Raw genomic sequence first — 23,259 nt, 5'->3', positions numbered from 1 at the left:
CTGTACCAGCCTTCCCCCCATACCCCCAACCCCTTTAGCCTCAAGGGCCATATCTAACTCCCTCTTAAATATAGCCAATGAACTGGCTTCAACTGTTTCCTGTGGCAGAGAATTCCACAGATTCACCACTCTCTGTGTGAAGAAGGTTTTCCTAATCTCGGTCCTAAAAGTCGTCCCCTTTATCCTCAAACTGTGACCCCTCGTTCTGAACATGAAGCTGGGCAGCAGTATTAGCTGTGAGGAGGATGCTAAGAGGATGCAGGGTGACTTGGATAGGTTAGGTGATTGGGCAAATTCATGGCAGATGCAATTTAATGTGGATAAATGTGAGGTTATCCACTTTGGCGGCAAGAACAGGAAAACAGCTTATTAAATGAACGGTGGCCGATTAGGAAAAGGGGAGGTGCAACGAGACCTGGGTGTCATTATACACCAGTCATTGAAAGTGGGCATGCAGGTACAGCAGGCGGTGAAAAAGGCGAATGGTATGCTGGCATTCATAGCAAGAGGATTCGAGTACAGGAGCAGGGAGTTACTACTGCAGTTGTACAAGGCCTTGGTGAGACCACACCTGGAGTATTATGTGCAGTTTTGATCCCCTAATCTGAGGAAAGACATTCTTGCCATAGAGGGAGTACAAAGAAGGTTCACCAGATTGATTCCTGGGATGGCAGGACTTTCATGTGATGAAAGACTGGATCGACTTGGCTTATACTCTCTGGAATTTAGAAGATTGAGGGGGGATCTAATTGAAATGTATAAAATTCTAAAGGTATTGGACAGGCTAGATGCAGGAAGATTGCTCCCGATGTTGGGGAAGTCCAGAACGAGGGGTCACAGTTTGAGGATAAAGGGGAAGCCTTTTAGGACTGAGATGAGGAAAAACTTCTTCACACAGAGAGTGGTGAATCTGTGGAATTCTCTGCCACAGGAAATAGTTGAGGCCAGTTCATTGGCTATATTTAAGAGGGAGTTAGATATGGCCCTTGTGGCTATGGGGATCAGGGGGTATGGAGAGATGTCAGGTACAGGGTTCTGAGTTGGATGATCAGCCATGATCGTACTGAATGGCGGTGCAGGCTCGAAGGGCTGAATGGCCTACTCTTGCACATATTTTCTATGTTTCTAGCAGTGTGAGGTGGTTCATTTTGGTGGGTCAAATATGATGGTAGAAAGTAGCATTAATGCTAAGACTCTTGGCAGTGTGGAGGATCAGAGGGATATTGGGGTCTGAGTCCATAGGACACTTAAAGCTGCTACGCAGGTCGACTCTGTTGTTAAGAAGGCATACATCGATCATGGGGTTGAGTTTAAAGCCAAGAGGTTATGTTGCAGCTATATAGGACCCTGGTCAGACCCCACTTGGAGTACTGTACGTAATTCTGGTCGCCTCACTACATGAAGGATGTGGAAACCATAGAAAGGGTGCAGAGGAGATTTACAAGGATGTTGCCTGGGTTGGGGAGCATGCCTTATGAGAATAGGTTGAGTGAACTTGGCCTTTTCTCCTTGGAGCGTCGGAGGATGAGAGGTGACCTGATAGAGGTGTACGAGATATCGAGAAGCATTGATCGTGTGGATCGTCAGAGGCTTTTTCCCAGGGCTGAAATGGCTAGCACGAGAGGGCATATTTTTAAAGTGCTTGGAAGTAGGCACAGAGGAGATGTCAGGGGTAAGTTTTTTACGCAGAGAGTGGTGAGTGCGTGGAATGGGCTGCCGGTAGCGGTGGTGGAGGCATAAATGATAGGGTCTTTTAATAGACTCCTGGAAAGGTACACAGAGCTTAGAAAAATAGAGGGCTATGGGTAAGCCTAGGTAGTTCTAAGGTAAGGACATGTTCCGCACAGCTTTGTGAGCCGAAGAGCCTGTATTGTGCTGTAGGTTTTCTATGTTTCTCATGTTTCTATTTATTAACAATTACGTGGAAATATACTGGCTGATGTGCAGTTCAAATATACATTGTAAGTACTCATACATCACTGTGTGTCTGGGCTTCATACTCCATTTAATATTTAATGACAATCACAAAATCATTGCAGCATAGAAAATACTTATGCTGACTCATTACAGAGCTCAACTTTTCTTCTGTAGCCTTCCAAATTATTTCTAATTATTTATATTTCCACATCTTGTTGGCAAGCCTGACAACACATTTTACAACAGTGACTTCTGGATCACAATGACTTGGTCCCTTTTGATGTTAGCCCCACACTTGGAATTTGTGTTCCCTGATCCATGAACGATCCACAAACTGGAACTGGCCATATAAATTAAAACTAACTTTGCTCACCTTAAACCTAACTTTGTTCCAAGTGGAACAACTACATTTTTGCTGAAAATGCACACCGCTGGAACGATTGCAATCAATGTCCTGGCGGATACAGTAGGGTCTTTTAAGGGACCCTTAGATAGCTACATGGAGCTTAGAAAAATAGAGGGCTATGCAGTACGGACAGTTTCTAGGCAGTTTCAGGAGTAGGTTATATGGTCGACATAATATTGTGGGCTGAAAGGCCTATAATGTGCTGTAGATTTCTATGATTCTATCTTCTCTGTTCTCTTGCCAGAGCCATACCAAAGTCACGGAATTAAACAGCACAAAATTAGGCTTTTTGGTTCACTGACTGCAAAATGACCATCAAGCATATATTCCCATATTTCATTTTCCTCATTTCACATCACGTGATCACAGGGAGAACATGGAACCTCTGCATAAACAGCACCAGAAATCTGGCCTGACCCTGCTTCGCTGGTACTGTGAGGCAGCAGCAATCCCTAAAAATGACGCAAAATGTTTTTGGACTTTAGTAAAACTCTTGACAAGGCCCTGTATGGTAGCCTGCACCAGAAAGTGAGAATATGTGAGATCTAAGATAAGCTATTTAATTGGATAGAATATTGACAGGGTGATAGTGGTGAGGTTGGTTTCCAAGCTGAAGAACTGTATCCAGCAGTATTCTACAGGGATCAGTGCTGGGTCCTCATTGTTTGTCATGTACTGCAGGGATTTGAATAAGATTGTTTGTGGCACAATTAGCAAGTTTGTAGAAAACTCCAAAATTATTTGTACAGTGGACAGTGAAGAAGGTTGTCTGCAAGACCATGAGAACTTAAGATATAGGAGCAGAATTAGGCCATTTGGTCTATCGAGTCTGCTCTGCCACTTCATTATTGCCAATCCAATTTTCCTCTCAGCCCCATTCTCTTGCCTTCTCCGCATATCCCTTCATGCTCTGACCTATCAAGAATCTATCAACCTCTGCTTTAAATTTACAGTACATAAAGACTTGGCCTCCACTGCTGCCTGCGGCAAAAAATTCCACAGATTCACCAATCTCTGGCTGAAGAAATTCCCCCTCATCTCCGTTCTGAAAGAATATGAGGAGAAGATGGCAGTGCGATGCAGCGCGCGCGCGCGGCCACTCCGAAATGATATTGTATTTGTTAGATAGGGGCCGTGCACAATCCTGATTTGATGGAGACAGACGTGAGAAGCACGGAGGAACATCTGGAGAAACTTCTGAAATGCCTGCTTCGCTGCTGCTGTATCACAGCTGTTGCTACTGTGTGATCGAGAATCTCTGGAGGGGAAGGCCCCGAATCCTCGGCTTTGCCTGCTGCCTGTCGCCGGGGCGGGGTCGAAGCACTTGGCAGAGATGGTGCTCGGTGTCGGAGGGCTGGTCAGAGGCTCTAAGTTTTCGGATGGACTCAAGAGTCGGATGTGGTCGGGTGCTTCCAGGATGCTGCATCGGCAAGTTTGCTGCGCTGGAAGCTCATGGCAGGGAGAGTTTCTCCCTTCTACCATCTGCGTGAGATGTTGGGACTTTCGAGAGACTTTGAGACCTTTTTTTACCGTACCCATGGTCTGTTCTTCATCAAATTATGGTACTGCTTTGCACTGTTGTAACTATATGTTATAATTATGTGGTTTTTGTCAGTTTTTTTAGTCTTGGTTTGTCTTGTGTTTCTGTGATATCATTCTGGAGGAACATTGTATCATTTCTTAATGCATGCATTACTAAATGACAATAAAAGAGGACTGTGTGTCCTCATAATCTAATCTAATATCCCTGTAATCTGAGGCTGTGTCCTCTGGTCTTAGACTCTCCCATGATAGGAAACATCCTTTCCACATCCAGTCTATCAAGGCATTTCACTATTGGATAGGTTTCAATGAGATCATTCCTCATCCTTCTGAAGTCTTGTGAATACAGTCCCAGAGCCATCAAATACTCTCCATATGACAGGCCATTCAATCCTGAAATCATTTTTGTGAACCTCCTTTAAACCCTTTTCAGTTTCAGCACATCCTTTCTAAGATAAGGGGCCCAAAACTGCTCACAATACTGCAAGTGAGACCTCACCAGTACTTTATTAAGTCTCAACATTACATCCTTGCTTTCATATTCTAGTCCTATTCAGAAGAATGCTAAAGTCGCATTTTCCCTCCTCACCACAGACTGAATCTGCAAATTAACCTCAAGGGAATCCTGCACAAGGACTCCCAAGTCCCTTTGCACCTTTCTTTTTTTATATTTTCTCTCCATTTATAAAATAGTCATCTCTTTCATTTCTTTTTCCAAAGTGCATGACCATACACTTCCTGACACTATATTCCATTTGCCATTCCTTTGCACATTCTCCTAATCTGTCTGTCCTTCTGTAGCCTACTTCCTCAAAACTACTTGCCCCTCCAGCTATCTTCATATCACCTGCAACCTTCCCTTGCAGAGAGCCCAATGATCCAAAAATCTTATGCCCTCCCTCCTATGCCAACTCCTTAGCCACATATTAAACCATATAATCTTCCTAGTTCTAGCCTCACTAGCATGTGGCACGGGTAGCAATCGTGGGATCACAACCATGGAGGTCCTGCCCTTTAACTTAGCACCTAACTTCCTGAATTCCCTCTGCAGAACCTGGTCACTGTCTTATCCATGTCATTGGTACCTACACGGATCATGACTTCTAGCTGTTCACCCTCTTAAATGGGAATGGTGATGATCGATCTGAGATATCCCGGATACTGGCACCCGGGAAGCAACATACCATCCTGGAATCTCATTCTTGCCCACAGAACCTCCTGTCCATTCCCCTAACTAAAGGATCCCCTTTCACCACAGTTTCCCTCGTCCCCCACTTCCCTTCTGAGTCTCAGAGACAGACTCAGCGCCAGAGACCCGATCACTGTGACTCTCCTCTATTAGGTCATCCCCACTGACAGTATCCAAAGCAATATGCCTGTTGTTGAAGGGGATAGCCACGGGGATACTCTGAACTGGCTCCTTAACTCCTTTTCTCTTTCTGATTGTCACCCTGTTTCCTGTGTTCTGCACCTTGGGTGTAACTACCTCTTTTATGTACTATCTATCACCTCTTTCAGCTTCCCAAATGATCCAGAGTTCATCCAGTTCCAGCTCCAACTTAACACGGATTGTTAAAAGCTACAGCTGGATGCACTTCTTGTAGTCATAGTGGTCAAGGACACTGGAGGTCTCCCTGCCTTCCCACATTCAACAAGAGGATCATTTTATCATCCTGTCTGTCATCTCTACTGTTTCTAGCCGAGTAGATATATAGAGAATGAAAAACTTGAGCTTTTCTTTCTTTTGCTTTCTCTGAGTGATGCCTCTGATCACATAAGCCTCTAAGAGCTAAAGCCTCAAGATCATCAGTCTGACTATGTCCACTCAGGTGATGGTCACTGCGCTTTCAACTGCCTTCCTTTAATTTGCTCTTACTAATCAATCCCAATTGCTGACCAGTTGCTGGTCAAAGCTCCATTATGCTGCTGCGACCTTTATCCTCAGGCAATGGACCTGATTGAGGTCCCCTCCTCTCCAAACTTCTGATGTTCAATCCTCCAGTGGGCTCAACCATGAGCTGCTCTAAAAAACTATGTCATCTAATGTTACAAAATGAGGTTTATTCACTGAGAAATTGGGCAAAGGAATGGCAGATGAGGTTTAAACCTGAAAAGTGCAAAATGAAGCACTGTGTATGTCCGTCCTTCCAGGGTAGGACTGGGGAATGTTGTAGGACATAGAGACCTTGGGGTATGAGTACTATGTAATTGAAATTGAAATTTCAAATTCTCTGAAAGTGAAAACTCAGGTAGACAAGATGGTGAAGAGGGCATGTGTCATGCTTACCTTCATCAGCTGAGGTATTATAAGAGTTAAGATATCATGTAACAGTTGCACAAAACATTGGAGTGGCTGCATTAATAGTATTAAAACATAAAAAGGGAACAACACAGGAACGGTCCCAATCTAATTAAACAAGTAATTAAATCAATCCCTCTACTATACATTATCCATATCTTTCCATTCTCTTTACAATCAACTGCCCATTTGAGAGCTTCTTAAATGTTCCTACAAACGTTTGTATTATATTTGCTTTCACCACCACCACACAGATTGTTCCCACTGACAGAATTGCACGCGTGCTTGCCTCTAATGCAGTGACCTCTGTGTCCAGCCACTAGACACAGCCAACGAAAACAGCTGACAGCATTGACAGCAGCTGGTGACAGTCCTCAGGATCCATGTAGCAATGGCCAGGATAAAGCTGGCAGCACAGGTCCACTGGGAGGTCGATTTCTGAGTGGCTTCTTGAAGTCATTCTACAGTTGCCATCTTCAAGCCCACTCAGACTTACCTTCCCATCCCACCCACACCCCTCTCAGAAGACTATAGACCAAGCCTATCCAGCAGTCCAACATCCTGGTCCACAAAGTGCCGCTTCCCATAACTCTGGTAACAAGATCATCATGGAGAGATCCTCGCCTGCTCTTTCACTCCTCTGGACTAATGGAAGCAATCTTCATCCTCTTCCACATAAGTAGAGGGGAACCAACCGATCTGCAGGCAAGCAAACAGCTGTTAGAATATCTGGGAACAAGACTAAAGGTCACACAGGAAACTCCAATACAGTCAGGCAGCAAGAAAAAAGGAGAGAACTGCACTGGCAATGGACGATCACTGATCGTTGACCTCCTCACATGTTAGCCTGGTCCAATTGTATTCATTCACCTGTCACCAGAGTCAGCCACCCAACCTGCCCAGTTGTCTCAGTCATGCAATCGCCTACAGTAAGACTCCCTACATCCACATGGGGCCAGGATCAGTCCATTCAACTGCTCGTTCAGGATGCACACAGTTGAACTCATCCTCCTGTTCACACAGTCACCTACAGTCAGTCTTGCCCTGCCGTTCGTAACCAACAAAAGCTGGACTCACCTTCCCATTCACACAGTCATCTGCAGTCAGACTGGACCTCCCATTCACACAGTCACTTACAGTCGGAGTCACCCTCCCATTCACGTCACCTAGTCAGATTGTCCTCCCATTCACACAGTCACCTATAGTCGGACACCCTCCCATTCACATAGTCTCCTAGAGTCAGATCCCCTCCCACTCACCCAGTCACTAAGATACACCCTCCCATTCAGTCACCTACAGTCAGACTCATCCTCCCATTGACACAGACACATATAGTTGGACTCACCATCCTGTTCAGTTACCTACAGTCAGACTTACCCTCCCATTCACTGAACCACGCCACCACCCATTGGGTCCTGTCTTGCTGTGAATCGTCACCACGTCTCCTTCCTGCAGGGTCAACTCTCTCATATCGCGGGCGGAGAAATCGTACTGGGCCACAGCCACACCGACCACTTTCGGCCTCGGGACTGTGAACCAGAGCAGAGGTGCATCAATGGTTGGCAGGAAAAGAATGTGCTGAAGAACCGGCTTCTATTCGGTACGTCTCTCTGACCTCATCCAAGCCTCCTATAACCCTATCCAGCCCCTATATCCCCCTCTAACTCTGGAAAGACCTTACACCCTCCCTGTCTCCAACACCTTCTGCCTGTACCTCTCTTTGTGATGCCCACCACACACAACACTGCTCCCAGTCTGTGTAAAACCAGAGATTGCCTCCAGTGATAATCTATCCCAGGGGTGTCAAACTCATTTGAGGTCACAGGCCAGATTGGGCAACATGCGACTTCATGTGGGCCGGATCAGTTGTGCACGCGCATGTACTCCCACAGCTTTTGTTGCCTTCATTTTTTCAACCTGCTCTCATGTGTCTCAATCTCTGCTATAACTACGAAGTGTTTCACTTTACGAATTTTGTTTCTTATGAAGACGATTGCCTAGCAAGCATTATTTTTATGATTGGTATTAATTTACAGTTGTAGGCTACAAGAAAGTTGTGAGGAGAGAGAGAAAAATGATGCTATTTTGGCTAAGATTGTTCTGGGAGCCACACCCTTTCTATCAACAAACCATTTGAAATCGAACATTAGCAGACACAAATGTAGACCTAACAAAACAAATTGTAAATGTAGGCTACACAACTATATTTAATTTTTATTAGCCTGCTACCAGCAATCAAACTCAGATAATGAAGACAGTTAGCCTCGAATTTGTATTGAAGTGATCACATTTACAATAATAGAATAGTCAGAAAGTGAATGAATCACAATATTATGACACTCAATATTTCATAATGCATTTTGCTTACATGTCGCAGTGCATTGAACAGTGTCACTCATTTTTCACTTGCTGCTTCCAGACACCTGACATCTCTTGGCTTTAACCAGCCTGTCAACATCAGGGACCAGTTTCTGGGCAGTTGTGATTTTCATAATGTCATTTAGATGTCTGTGTGTCAGCTGCGAGTGCAGTTTGGATTTGTTAATGTTCATTATGGAGAACGCCTGCTCACAGAGATATGTTGTCCCGAACATGCAAAGGATCTTTGAGGCAAAGTCTGTCATCTTGGGGTACATCGGTCTCAGGTATTGATAGAATGAGCCCAGACCCACATTCTCAAATTTATATTTCAAAGCCAAGTTACACTGAATTTCAATTAGTTCCATTTGGAGTTCTTCTGACACATCTGATGCTGCGTTGATGGCAAACAGCGAGCAAAATAGTGAGAATTCCTTCTCGAGCTGAGTGAAGACTTGGAAATGATTCTGAAACTCACTTTTTAGCCATGATATTTTGTCCTTGTACCTGTCCATGTTGTCATTATTCCCACGAGTGACACGCACAGACTGCAAAGAGGGGAAATGAGCTGGGTTGCTCCGGGATAGTTGTATCTCCCACAGGCCTAATTTAATTTGAAAGGCACAAATGCTGTCGTAGTATTCCGTAACAAGTTTGTTGCGGCCTTGCATGTTAACATTAAGCACATTTAAGTGCTCTGTTATATCCACCAAAAATGCAAGATCATGAAGCCAGTCTGGGTCATCCAACTCTGCCACTGGCTTCCCTTCCTCATTCATGAATAGTCCAATTTCCGCACATAGAAACATAAAAACATAGAAAATAGGTGCAGGAGTAGGCCATTTGGCCCTTCGAGCCTGCACCGCCATTCAGTATGATCATGGCTGATCATCCAACTCAGAACACTGTACCAGCCTTCCCTCCATCCCTGATCCCTTTAGCCACAAAGGCCATATCTAACTTCCTCTTAAATATAGCCAATGAACTGGCTTTAACTGTTTCCTGTGGCAGAGAATTCCACAGATTCACCACTCTCTGTGTGAAGAAGTTTTTCCTAATCTCGGTATTAAAAGGCTTCCCTTTTATCCTCAAACTGTGACCCCTCGTTCTGGACCCCATGTAATTGAAAAAGACGTTTGAGCACAACCCTCTGCTCAACCAGCGGACTTCAGTGTGGTAGGGCAGGCCATGTCCAATATTACTTTCAGACAAAAGAGTGTCAAATTGCCGATGGTTGAGTCCCTTGGCTCTAATAAAATTAACCGTTTTGATCACTACATCCATGACATTGTCCATTTTCAGGCTCCTGCTACATAATGCCTCTTGGTGTATGATACAATGAAAATTCCAGAATTCCTGCTCTGGATTCTCTGTTTGAACTTTCTCTCTGAGTTTCGCAACAACACCTGCTTTTTTCCAGACCATGGATGGTGTGCCATCTGTTGCCAGGCTGACAGCCTGACTCTAGTCAACCCCCAGTCTGTCCAAGGCCTCGACGAGGCTGGAGAAAATGTCGTTCACCGTTATGCTGTTTCTCATGGGCACCATCTCCACAAACTCCTCGGGTGACAGTCAAAGATGCATTAACACCACGAATAAATATTCCCAATTGAGCTACATCAGTCACGTCGGTGCTCTCATCAATTGCAATAGAGAAGGCAATAAATGACTTCACTTTGTCTTTTAGTTGACTGTTCAAATCTCCTGCAAGATCCCTGATTCTCTGTGCCACAGAATTTCTTGACAAGCTGATATTACCAAAAGCCTGACTCTTCTCAGGGCACCAGCTCAGCCACCGTCAGCATGCATGCTTTGATGAATTCCCCCTGAGTATGGCTTCGACGCAGCAGCTATTTTGTTGGCAATAATATAGCGGCTTTGACAGCTCCATCATGAGTCTCTCGAATTAGGGTGAACACTGATTGCTGTTTTTTCAGAGCTGCTTCAAGCTCGTTTACCTTTTGCATTCTGAGTCATCCTGCATACTTGTCATATTTTTCTCCGTGTGACGTCTCATAGTGCTATTTGATATTTACTCTTTTGCCACAGCCACTTGTGGTGAGCATATCAGACACACAGGTTTGCCGTTCACCTCACAGAAGAAAAAATGATCTTTCCAATTATCGTTGAATATCCGACCTTCGATGTCAACTTTTCTTTTCTTGGAAAGTATTTTGAACCACAGCAGCAAACAGTCTCAGCCTTGCTACAGGTGTTACTTACCTGAGTACTCTGTCAGAGTACCCTGTGTCTGACAACGTAAGTGGGGCCCTAGTGGTCTTCAGTGCAGGGTGGTAGGTGTTTATGCACAGCGGCTGGTTAACTGTCGCCTATTGTTGTCTAAGTACACACAACAAGCTGCTGGCGTGGCAGGCGGCACAGACAGCGGTGGGGGAGAGAGCGGCTGCCATACAGATACATAATAAATGGTCATGAATATACTTTTTTTTTCCCCAAATAATCCCGCGGGCCGGATTGGACCACTTTGCGGGCTGGTAGTTTGACAGCCCTGATCTATCCTATAGTAAGTGAGGTGATCAGAACTATAGAGAATACTGGCTGAGGGGGGTGTCTAGCAGCCTGCAGAAGTATAACAGAGCAACACACATCAAAATAACAGATTATGGTTTGGATACCCCATGGATCAGATTTGACAGAGGAGGCAGATGGTCCATAAGTGGGCAGGCAGAGAGGTGGTACTCACATGATTTTGCGGCCTGGGCAGCTCTGTAACCAGTGAGACACTCTGGTATCTTATATGGAATCTGCAAGGTAGTATCCAGACATCGAAAACCTTCCTTCAGGGAATGGTAGCCATAATAATCCACGAGGTCCTGGACCAGAAAGTGAGAATCAATGTGAGTGACCAGTGGCAGGAGGGAACAGCAACAGATCTCAGTGTCCCACTGCTCACACAATCACTTTTGCCCATTTATGCTCTCTCATTTGATTTTCTGCTGTCTTTGACATCCCTTGTCAGCCACGGTTCCTTTACCTTAAGCTTCCTCATCAAATATAATTCATTGCACAAAATCTAATTCATAATCACTTTTCCCATTGTGGTCTCAACCCACTATCTGCTCTCATACGCATTCTACAAATTCCTTATCTTGGGATCCAGCACCAACCTGATTTTCCCAATCTACTGCATATTGAACTCCCCCATGTCTATTGTAACATTGCTGATTTTATGCGTGTTTTCTATATCCTGTTTAATTTGTAACTGACAACTTGGTTACTGATTGGAGGCCTATATATAATTCCCATCAGGGTATTTTTCCCCTTGCAGTTTGTTAACTCTACCCACAAGTTTTCTATATCTTCCGATCCAACATCATCTCTTTCTAAGGATTTGATTTCATATTGTACCAGCAGAGACATGCACCCCATCTGCCTACCTACCTGTTCTTTCAATACAATGTTTATCCTTAGATGTTAAGCTCCCAACCATGATCTTCTTTCAGACACAACTCTACATGATCATCTACCCTATCTGTATACTGGGTCCATTCACATATAACGCCTACAGTCCAGTATTCATCACTCTTTTGATGTTGTCCCATGTTACAATTCAACTCATCACCACTGACTATAATTTTGTGCTCTCATCTGCCTGTCCTTCCTCATACATAACATAACATAATGGCTCCGTCTGTAGTAGACACCGGATGCGCCTAGTTTCTCCGGGGTGTAGGCCTGGGTGATGAATATGGAGATCCTGGGCTGCCCAGACATTAAGATCCCCCTCTCGGCCTCGTGGATGTGGTCCAAAGGAATGTGAAGCAGTACATACTGCATCTATTTGTATAGAGCTTTGACCAGTGGCCAATCCAGACATCAGAAGTTTAGAGAGGAGGGGACTTCAATCAGATTCACTGCCCAAGGATAAAAGGCAAGAGCAGCTCACAGCAGCCTAATAGAGCTTTGACCAGCAGCCAATCAGCTTTCGGGATTGATTAGTAAGAGCAAATTAAAGGAAGGCCAGGGCAAGCGCAGTGGGTATCATCGTAGTGGCCAGCATCTGAGTGGACATAGTCAGAATGGTGATCCTAAGGCTTCAGCTCCTCTAGGCTTCTTCGAAGAAAGGCTTTCATAAAAAGCAAAGGAAAGGAAAGCTCAAGTTTTTTTTCCTTCTCTTCTTTATATCTGCTAGGCTAGGACAGTAGAGTCAGGCAGAATAGAGCAATGCTACTCTTGCGGGATGTGGGAAGGCAGGGAAACATCCAATATGCCTGACCACTGCAACTGTGAGAAGTGCATCCAGCTGCAGCTTCTAACAAACCACGTTTAGGAGTTGGAGCTGAAAATGGATGATCATTCAGGGGACTGAAGGGGTGATAGATAGGACATATAGAGAGGTAGTTACATCCAAGGTGCAGGACACAGGAAACTGGTTGAAAGTCAGAAAAGGGAAAAGGGTTAAAAAACCAGTGCAAATTACCACTGTGGCCAATCCCTACAACAACAGGTATATCACTTCGGATGTTGCCTAGGGTGGTGGGGAGGGGTACGTGGCAATGACCTAACAGAGGAAAACCAGTGGTTGGGTCTCTGACACTAAGAATGCCTCTGTGATTCAGAAGGGAAAGGGGAAGAAGAGGCACGCTCTGATGATAGGGATATTTGTTAGCTAGAGAAAGGGATAGGAGGTTCTGTGGTCAAGAACGAGATTCCTGAATGCTATGTTGCTTCCTGGGTGCCAGAGTCCGGGATATCTTGGATCGAGTCCTCAGTATTTTTAATTGGGACGCTGAATAGTCGTGGTCTGTGTAGATACCAATGACATGTGCGGGACGAGTGACGAGGTTCTGCATTGGGAATTAAATACTCAAATGGCAAAAGAGTGCAAATGTGGCTGATAAGAGATGTAAAAGCTTATGTAAAAGCAAAAGAGAGGGCATACAACAAAGCAAAATTAGTGGGAACACAGAGTGGGAACCTGAAGAGAGCTACTAAAAAATCATTAGGAGGTAAAAGATGAAATATGAAAGCAAGCTAGCAAACAGTATCAAAGTGGATAGTAAAAGCTTTTTCAAATATGTAAAAAATAAAAGAGAGATGAGAGTGGATTTAGGACCACTCAAAAATGAGACCAGAAAAATAATAACAGGGGACAAGGAGATGGCAGATGAACTAATGAGTATTTTGCATAAATCTTCACTGTGTCAAAAACAGTGTGCCAGATTTTGAAGGATGCGAGGGAAGAGAAGTAAATGTAGTAACTACTACAAGGGAGAAGGTGTTTGAAAAGCTGAAAGACCTAAGGGAACATAAGTCACCCGAACCAGATGATGAACTGTACCAACACACATCAAAGTTGCTGGTGAACACAGCAGGCCAGGCAGCATCTCTAGGAAGAGGTACAGTCGACGTTTCAGGCCGAGACCCTTCGTCAGGACTAACTGAAGGAAGAGTTAGTAAGAGATTTGAAAGTGGGAGGGGGAGGGGGAGGGGGAGGGGGAGATCCAAAATGATAGGAGAAGACAGGAGGGGGAGGGATGGAGCCAAGAGCTGGACAGGTGATAGGCAAAAGGGATAGGAGAGGATCATGGGACAGGAGGCCCAGGGAGAAAGAAAAGGGGGAGGGGGGAAAACCCAGAGGATGGGCAAGGGGTATAGTCAGAGGGACAGAGGGAGAAAAAGGAGAGTGAGAGAAAGAATGTGTGTATATAAATAAATAACGGATGGGATACGAGGGGGAGGTGGGGCATTAGCGGAAGTTAGAGAAGTCAATGTTCATGCCATCAGGTTGGAGGCTACCCAGACGGAATATAAGGTGTTGTTCCTCCAACCTGAGTGTGCCTTCATCTTGACAATAGAGGAGGCCATGGATAGACATGTCAGAATGGGAATGAGATGTGGAATTAAAATGTGTGGCCATTGGGAGATCCTGCTTTCTCTGGCGGACAGAGCGTAGGTGTTCAGCAAAACGGTCTTCCAGTCTGTGTCAGGTCTCACCAATATATAGAAGGCCACATCGGGAGCACCGGACGCAGTATATCATCCCAGCCGACTCACAGGTGAAGTGTCGCCTCACCTGGAAGGACTGTCTGGGGCCCTGAATGGTGGTAAGGGAGGAAGTGTAAGGGCATGTGTAGCACTTGTTCCGCTTACAAGGATAAGTGCCAGGAGGGAGATCAGTGAGGAGGGATGGGGGGGACGAACGGACAAGGGAGTCGCGTAGGGAGAGATCCCTGCGGAAAGCGGGGGGGGGGGAGGGAAAGATGTGCTTAGTGGTGGGATCCCGTTGGAGGTGGCGGAAGTTACAGAGAATACTATGTTGGACCCGGAGGCTGGTGGGGTGGTAGGTGAGGACCAGGAGAACCCTATTCCTAGTGGGGTGGCGGGAGGATGGAGTGAGAGCAGATGTACCATAGCGTTCTATTAGAGGTAGTGGTACAGATTGTGGAGGCATTAGTAATGATCTTTCAAAATTTATTAGAGGCATAGTGCCAGAAGATTGGAAAACTGCAAATGTCACTCCAGTCTTTAAGAAATGAGGAAAGCAGCAGAAAGGAAATCTTGCCTGACGAACCTGTTGGAATTCTTTGAGGAGATTACAAGTAGGATAGATAAAGGGATGTTGTATATTTGGACTTTCAGAAAGCCTTTGACAAGAGGCTACTTACCATGTTAAGAGCCCATGGTATTACAGGAAAGTTAAAGCATTGGCTGATTGGGAGGAGGCAACGAGTGGGAAGAAAACGATCCTTGTCTGGTTGGCTGCCAGTGACTAGTGCTGTTCCACAGCGGTCGGTGTTGGGACCACTTCTTTTTATGCTGTATATCAATGATTTAGATGATGGAGTAGATAGCTTTGATACCAAGTTTGCAGATAATACAAAGATCCCAACAGGTAGTGTTGAGGGAACAGGTAGGCTGCAGATGGACTTGGACAGATCAGGAGACTGGGCAAAAGATTGGCAAATGAAGTACAATGTTAGAAAATGCACTTAGGCAGTAGAAATAAATGTGCAGACTATTTTCTAAATGGGGAGAAAATCCAAAAAGCTGAGGTGCAAAGGGAAATGGGTGTCCCTGTGCAGAACATCCTAAAGGTTAACTTGTAGGTAGCGTCGGTGGTGAGGAAGGCAAATGGAATGTTGGCACTCATTTCACGAGATCTAGAATACAAGAGGAGGTGATGTGATGCTAAGGGTTTATAAGGCACTAGTGAGGCCTCACCTTGAGTATTGTGAACAGTTTTGGGCTCCTCATCTAAAAAGAGATGTGCTATCATTGGAGAGGGTTCAGAGGAGGTTCACAAGGATGATTCTAGGGATGAAAGGGGTATATGAGGAACTTTTGATAGCGCTGGGTCTGTAGTCGCTGGAAATTAGAAGGATGAAAGGTGATCTCATTGAATCCTTTCGAATGCTAAAAAGGCCTAGAAAGGGTAGCTGTGGAAAGGATGTTTCCTGTGCTGGGGGAGTCTAGGACAACAGGGGACAACCTCAGGATAGAGGGGCGTCCATTTAAAACAGAGATGCGGAGAAATTTCTTTAGCCAGAGGGTGGTGCATTTGTGGAATTTATTACCACAGGCAGCTACGGAGGCCAGGCTGTTCGGGGTATTTAAGGCAGAACTTGATGGGTTTTTGATTGGACATGGCATCAAAGGTTATGGGGAAAAGGCTGGGGAGTGGGGCTGAGGAGGGGTAAAAAGGATCAGCCATGATTCAATGGCAGAGCAGACACAATGGACCAAATAGCCTAATTCTTTTCCTATGTCTCATGGTCTTAGTGAGTTAGGGCTAAGGTAAAGGGCAGGACATTCATGATTGTGATCTCAGGATTGCTACCTGTGTCACATGCAAGTGAGGCTAGAACTAAGAAGACTATACAGCTTAATATGTGGCTAAGTAGTTGGTGTAAGAGTTAGGGCATAAGATTTTTGGATCATTGGAGTCTCTTCAAGGGAAGATGGGACATGTACAGAAGGGACAGTTTGCACCTGAACTGGAAGGGGACTAATATCATAGCAGTAAGGTTTGTTTATGCATGATAGTGGGGTTTAAACTAGAGTTGCAGGGAGGGGGATGGAAAGCAGAGCGGCAGAACAGTTAGTGGAGAGGTTGTGGAGGCTGATGTTGGTAAGACCTCCGACAAAGTTAGGAATCAGAAGGTTGAGCATAATTCGACAAAATTGAAAAGAATGAATACAGGACTGAAGGTGTTGTATCTGAATGCGTGAAGTATATGGAATATGGTAGATGAACTTGCAGCACAGGTGCAGATTGGCAGGTATGATGTTGTAGGCATCACTGAATCATGGTTGAAAAACTATAGCTGGAAGCTTAATGTCCAAGGATACGCATTGTATCGAAAGGATAGGCAGGAAGACAGAAGGTGTGGCGTTGTTCTTTTGGTAAATAAAATATATCAAATGATTAGAAAGAGGTGACATAGGGTCGGAAGGTGTTGAATCATTGTGGCTAGAGCTAAGGAACAAAGGTAAAAAGACCCTAAGTTGTATTGGGAATTGTAAACAGAACCCCCAAACACTAGTAAGGATGTATCCTACAAATTACAAGGGAGATAAATAATGCATGCCAAAAGGCCAATGTTACAATAGTCATGGGGGCATCAATATTCAGGTTATTTAGGAAAATCAGGTTGGTGCTGGATAAAAGGAGAGGGAATTTCTAGATTGCCTACGAAATGGCTTTTTAGAGCAGCTCATGGTTGAGCCCACTAGAGGATCAGCTGTTCTGGATTGGTTGTTATGCAATGAACCAGAATTGATTAGAAAGCTTAAGGTAAAAGAACCAATCGGGGAAAGTGACCATAATATGATTGAATTTCCCCCTGAAATTTGAGAAGGGGAAGCTAAAGTCAGTGTGTATCAATATTACAGTGGAGTAAAGGGAATTACAGAGGCATGAGACAGAAGTCAGCCAGAGATGACTGGAAAAGAATACTGACAGGGATGACAGAAAAGCACCAGTGGCTGGAAATTGTGGAAGTAATTCGGAAGGCACAGGATATATACATCCCAAAGAGGAAGAAGTATCCTAAAGGAAAGATGGCACAACTGTGGCTAACAAGAGAAATGAAAGCCAACATAAAAGGTAAAGAGAGGGCATATAATATTACAGGGAAGTTAGAGGATTGGGAAACTTTTAAAAAGCAGCAAAAGGCAACTAGAAAAAGTCATTAAGAAGGTAAAGATGGAATACAAAAGTAAGCTAGCCAGTAATATTCAAGAGGATACCAAAAGTTTCTACAGATACATGAAGTGTAAAAGAAGGGCAAGAATGGAAAATAATGTGGGAGAGGTAATAGAGGACAATGAAATGGCAGATGGGCTGAATAAATATTTTGCATCAGTCTACACTGTGGATGACATTAGCAGTAAAATGGAAGTTCCAGATGTCAGGGAGCATGAAGTGGGTGAAGTTACCATAACCAGAGAGAAGGTGATTGGGAAACTGAAAAGTCTGAAGGTAGATAAATCACCAGGACCAGATCATATAACTGCCAGAGTTCTGAAAGAGATGGCCGAAGAGATTGTGGAGGAATTAGTAATGATCTTTCTCAAGCATCACTAGATTAGGAATGGAAAACTGGAAAATTGCAAATGTCTCTCTACTCTTCCAGAAGGGAGAGAGGCAGAAGAAAAGAACATGAATGATTTTTTTGAGGATGTGAATAAACACGTTGGTGAAGATAGAGCAGTAGATGTAGTGTATATGGATTTCAGCAAGGCATTTGATAAGGTACCCCATGCAAGGCTTATTGAGAAAGTAAGGGGATCCAAGAGGACATTACTTTGTGGATCCAGAATTGGCTTGCCCACAGAAGGCAAAGAGTGGTTGTAGACGGGTCATATTCTGCATGGAGTTAAGTGACCAGTGGTGTGTCTCAGGAATCTGTTCTGGGACCCCTTCTCTTTGTGATTTTTATAAATGACATGGATGAGAAAGTGGAGGGATGGGTTAGTAAATTTGTTGTTGACACAAAGGTTGGGGGTGCTGTGGAGAGTGTGGAGGGCTGTCAAAGGTTACAGCAGGACATTGATAGGATGCAAAACTGGGCTGAGAAGTGGCAGATGGAGTTCAACCCAGGTAAGTGTGAAGTGGTTCATTTAGGTAGGTCAAATATGATGGCAGAATATAGTATTGGCAGTGTGGAGGATCAGAGGGATATTGGGGTCCGAGTCCATAGGACACTCAAAGCTGCTGTGCAGGTTGACTGTGCAGTTAAGAAGGCATATGGTGCATTGGCCTTCATCAACTGTGGGATTGAGTTCAAGAGCCGAGAGGTAATGTTACAGCTATATAGGACTCTGGTCCCATATACCCCACTTGGAGTACTGTGCTCAGATCTGGTCACCTCACTACAGGAAGGATGAGGAAACTATAGAAAGGGTGCAGAGGAGATTTACAAGGATATTGCCTGGTTTGGGGAGCATGCCTTATGAGAATAGGTTGAGTGAACTTGGCCTTTTCTCCTTGGAGCGACGGAGGATGAAAGGTGACCTGATAGAGGTGTATAAGATGATGAGAGGTATTGATTGTGTGGATAGTCAGAGGCTTTGTATCAGGGCTAAAATGCCTATCATGAGAGGGCACAGTTTTAAGGTGCTTGGAAATACGTTTGTAGGTACAGAGAGTGGTGAGTGGAATGGGGTGCCAGTGACGGTGGTGGAGGCGGATACGACAGTGTCTTTTAAGAGACTCCTGGATAGCACATGGAGCTTAGAAAAATAGAGGATTATGGGTCAGCCTAAGTAATTTCTCAAGTAAGTACATGTTCGGCACAGCATTGTGGGCTGAAGGGCCTGTATTGTGCTGTAGCTTTTCTATGTTTCTAAAGGAAACTATAGGCCAGTTAGTTTGACCTCAGTGGCTGGGAAGATATTGGAGTCAATTATTAAGGAAAAGCTCCAGGTGTGTTTGGACTCATGATAAAATAGGTTGTAATCAGCATGGATTGCTCAAGGGAAGATCTTGCTTGACAAATCTGTTGGAGACAATGGAGAATCATTTGGGAATGGGAATAAAGGGAGCTCTTTCTGGCTGGCTGGTGGTGAATAGTGGTGTTCCACCAGGGTCTGTGTTAAGACCGATTCTCTTTATGTTATATGTCAATGAATTGGATGATGGAATTGATGGCTTTGTTGCAAAGTTTGCAGACGATATGAATATAGATGGAGAAGCAGGTAGGCTTGAGGAAGTAGAGAATCTCCAGAAGGACTTACACAGATTGGGAGAATGGGCAAAGAGAAGGCAGATAGAGTACAGTGTTGGGAAGTGTATGGTCATGCACTTTGTAGAAGTAACAAAAGGGTTGGCTATTTTCTAAATGGAAAGAAAATTAAAAAAAAACTGAGATGCAAAGGGACTTGGGAGTCCTTGTGCAGGATTTCCTTAGATTAATTTACGGTTTGAGTCTGTGGCAAGGAAGGCAAATGCAATATTAGCATTCATTTCAAGAGGACAAGAAAATAAAACCAAGGATGTAATGTGGAAACTTCATAAAGCACTGGTGAGGTCTCACTTGGAGTATTGTGAGCAGGTTTGGGCCCCTTATATAGGAAAGGACATGCTGAAACTGGAGAGGGTTCAAGGAATGATTCCAGGATTGAATGGCTTGTCATATGAAGAGCATTTGATGGCTCTGGACCTGTATTCACTAGAATTCAGAAGAATGAGGGATGACCTTATTAAAACTTATTGAAAGGTGAAAGGCCTTGATAGAGTGGATGTGGAGAGGATGTTTCCTATCATGGGAAACTCTAAGACCGGGGGACGCAGTCTCAGGATAGAGGGTGCTTTAGAACAGAGATGAGGAGGAATGTTTTTAGCCAGAGAGTGGTGAATCTGTGGAATTCTTTGTCACAGGCAGCTGTGGGGCCAAGTCTTTATGTATATTTAAGGCAGAAGTTTGATCGAGGAATAACTGTGCAGGTGTGTGGACGTCAGCGAGTTAGACGGATGGGAAGAGTATAAAAGGCAATCAGTTTTTTCTTTGTCAGTTTGATCGAGGAATGACTGTGGAGGCGCGTGGATGTTAGCGAGTTAGACTGGCGGGAAGAGTTTTTTAAAAAGTCCACTTTGTAAAGCGGGGCATCCGAGGAGTGGGTGACAGAGTAGAGGTAGACAGAGTAGGAGGGCTTTGGCTTAACGGGGCTTCAGTGATAATGGGTCAAGGCGAGGTAGGTTATCTGTGAAGAACAGATACAGGAAGTATGTCTGTGAGGCGGGTGTTCTGTACTGGGTGTCAGATGTGGGATGTCTGGGAGACTCCCAGCCTCCCAGAAGGCCACATTTGCACCAGGTGCGTTGAGCTGTAGCTCCTTAGAGACCGTGTTAGGGAACTGGAGCTGCAGCTCAATGACCTTCATCTGGTCAGGGAAAGTGAGGAGGTGATAGAGAGGAACTATAGGCAAGTAGTCACACCGGGGCCTCAGGAGACATAAGTGGGTAACAGTCTGGAGAGGGAAGGACAAGAGTCAGATACTAGACAGCACCCCTGTGGTTGTCCCCCTTAACAATAAGTACTCCTGTTTGAGTACTGTTGGGGGGGACGGCCTACCTGGAGGAAGCAGCAGTGGCCACACCTCTGGCACAGAGTCCGGCCCCGTGGCTCAGAAGAGTAGGGAAAGGAAGAAGACAGCAGTGATAGGGGACTCTATAGTTAGGGGGTCAGACAGGTGATTCTGTGGATGCAGGAAAGAAACACAGATGGTTGTTTGTCACCCAGGTGCCAGGATCTGGGATGTTTAGACAATAGACAATAGGTGCAGGAGTAGGCCTTCACTATCACTCATCCACAATCAGTATCCAGTTCCTGCCTTATCCCCATAACTTTTGATTCCACTATCTTTAAGAGCTCTATCCATCTCTTTTTTGAAAGCATCCAGAGACTTGGCCTCCACAGCCTTCTGGGGCAGAGCATTCCATATATCCACCACTCTGATCATGTCCACGATATCATGAAGTGGGAAGGTGAACAGCCAGTGTTCGTGGTACATATTGAACCAACGACATAGGTAGGAAACAGGGAGGAGGTCCTGAAAGCAGACTACAGGGAGTTAGGAAGGAAGCTGAGAAGCAGAACCAAAAAGGTAGTCATCTCGGGATTACTGTATGTGCCAGGTGACAGTGAGTATAGGAATAGAATGAGGTGGAGGATAAATGCGTGGCTGAGGGATTGGAGCAGGGGGCACACATTCAGATTTCTGGACCATTGGGACATCTTTTGGGTGAGGTGTGACCTGTACAGAAAGGACGGGTTGCACTTGAATCTGAGGGGGACCAATATCCTGGCAGGGAGGTTTGCTAAGTCTATTAGGGAGAGTTTAAAGTAGAATTGCTGGGGGGTCGGAACTGAACTGAAGTGACAGAGGAAGGGGCTGTTGGCTCACAAATGGAGACAGTGCGAAGGGGAGGATAGGCAGGTGATAGAGAAGGGATGCACTCAGACTGATGGTTTGAGATGTGTCTATTTTAATGCAAGAAGCATAGTGGATGAGTTTAGAGCGTGGATCAGTACTTGTCGCTATGATGTTGTGGCCTTTACAGAGACCTGGATGGCTCTGGGGCAGGAACAGTTACTTAGAGTGCCAGGCTTTAGATGTTTCAGAAAGGACAGGGAGGGAGGCAAAAGAGATGGGGGTGTGGCACTGCTGATCAGAGATAGTGTCACGGCTGCAGAAAAGGAGGAAGTCATGTTGGCATTGTCTACTGAGTCTATGTGGGTGGAAGTTAGAAACAGGAAGGGGTCAATAGCCCTACTGAATGTTTTTTATAGACCACCCAATAGTAACAGGGACATTGAGGAGCAGATAGGGAGACAGATTCTGGAAAGGTGTAATAATAACAGGGTTGTTGTGGTGGTCGGTTTTAATTTCCCAGATATTGATTGGCATGTCCCTAGAGATAGGGGTTTAGATGGAGTTGAGTTTGTTATGTGTGTTCGGGAAAGTTTCCTGATAAAATGTGTAGATAAGCCTACAAGAGGAGAGGCTGTACTTGATCTGGTATTGGGAAATGAACCTGGTCATTTTGGTCTCCAAATTTGAGGAAGGACATTCTTGCTATTGAGGGAGTGCAGCGTAGGTTCACAAGGTTAATTCCCGGGATGACGGGACTGTCAAACGTTGAAAGATTCGAGCGATTGGGCTTGTATACTTTGGAATTTAGAAGGCTGAGAGGGGATCTTATTGAAACATCTAAGATTATTAAGGGATTGGACACGCTGGAGGCAGGAAGCATGTTCCTGCTGATGGATGAGTCCAGAACCAGAGGCCACAGTTTAAGAATAAGGGGTAGGCCATTTAGAACGGAGTTGAGGAAAAACTTATTCACCCAGAGAGTGGTGGATATATGGAATGCTCTGTCCCAGAAGGCTGTGGAGGCCAAGTCTCTGGATGCTTTCAAGAAAGAGATAGATAGAGCTCTTAAAGATAGTGGAATCAAAGGTTATGGGGATAAGGCAGGAAATGGATACTGATTGTGGATGATCAGCCATGATCACAGTGAATGGTGGTGCTGGCTCGAAGGGCCGAATGGCCTACTCCTGCACCTATTGCCTATTGTCTATTGTCTATTGTCAGGTGTCAGATCTTTCAGTGGGAGAGCATTTTGAAGACAGCGATCACAATTCTAACATAGAAACATAGAAAATATACAGCACAATACAGGCCCTTCAGCCCACAAAGCTGTGCCAAACATGTCCCTACCTTAGAATTACCTAGGCTTTACCCATAACCCTCGTTTCTTCAAAGCTCC

The 23,259-nt window shown here is 44.9% G+C and overlaps 1 protein-coding gene across 3 annotated transcripts in view; it reads right to left on the bottom strand.

Moving 5' to 3' along the window:
• Positions 1-1,994: 1,994 nt before the first annotated feature.
• Positions 1,995-23,259, bottom strand: part of LOC134355083 (guanine nucleotide exchange factor VAV3) — a 398,893-nt gene continuing 377,628 nt past the window's right edge. For all 3 annotated transcript variants that reach the window (XM_063064827.1, XM_063064829.1, XM_063064828.1), the window contains 3 exons: positions 11,227-11,356; positions 7,542-7,693; positions 1,995-6,863 (listed from right to left, as the gene is read on the bottom strand). In XM_063064827.1, the coding sequence (XP_062920897.1) occupies positions 6,810-6,863; positions 7,542-7,693; positions 11,227-11,356 (336 nt within the window). In that variant the 3' untranslated portion in view covers positions 1,995-6,809. The remainder of the gene's footprint in view (positions 6,864-7,541; positions 7,694-11,226; positions 11,357-23,259) is intronic.

Source organism: Mobula hypostoma, chromosome 12, assembly GCF_963921235.1.
Source record: "Mobula hypostoma chromosome 12, sMobHyp1.1, whole genome shotgun sequence".
Lineage (NCBI taxonomy): Eukaryota > Metazoa > Chordata > Chondrichthyes > Myliobatiformes > Myliobatidae > Mobula > Mobula hypostoma.
This window is presented reverse-complemented; position numbering and strand designations above follow the sequence as displayed.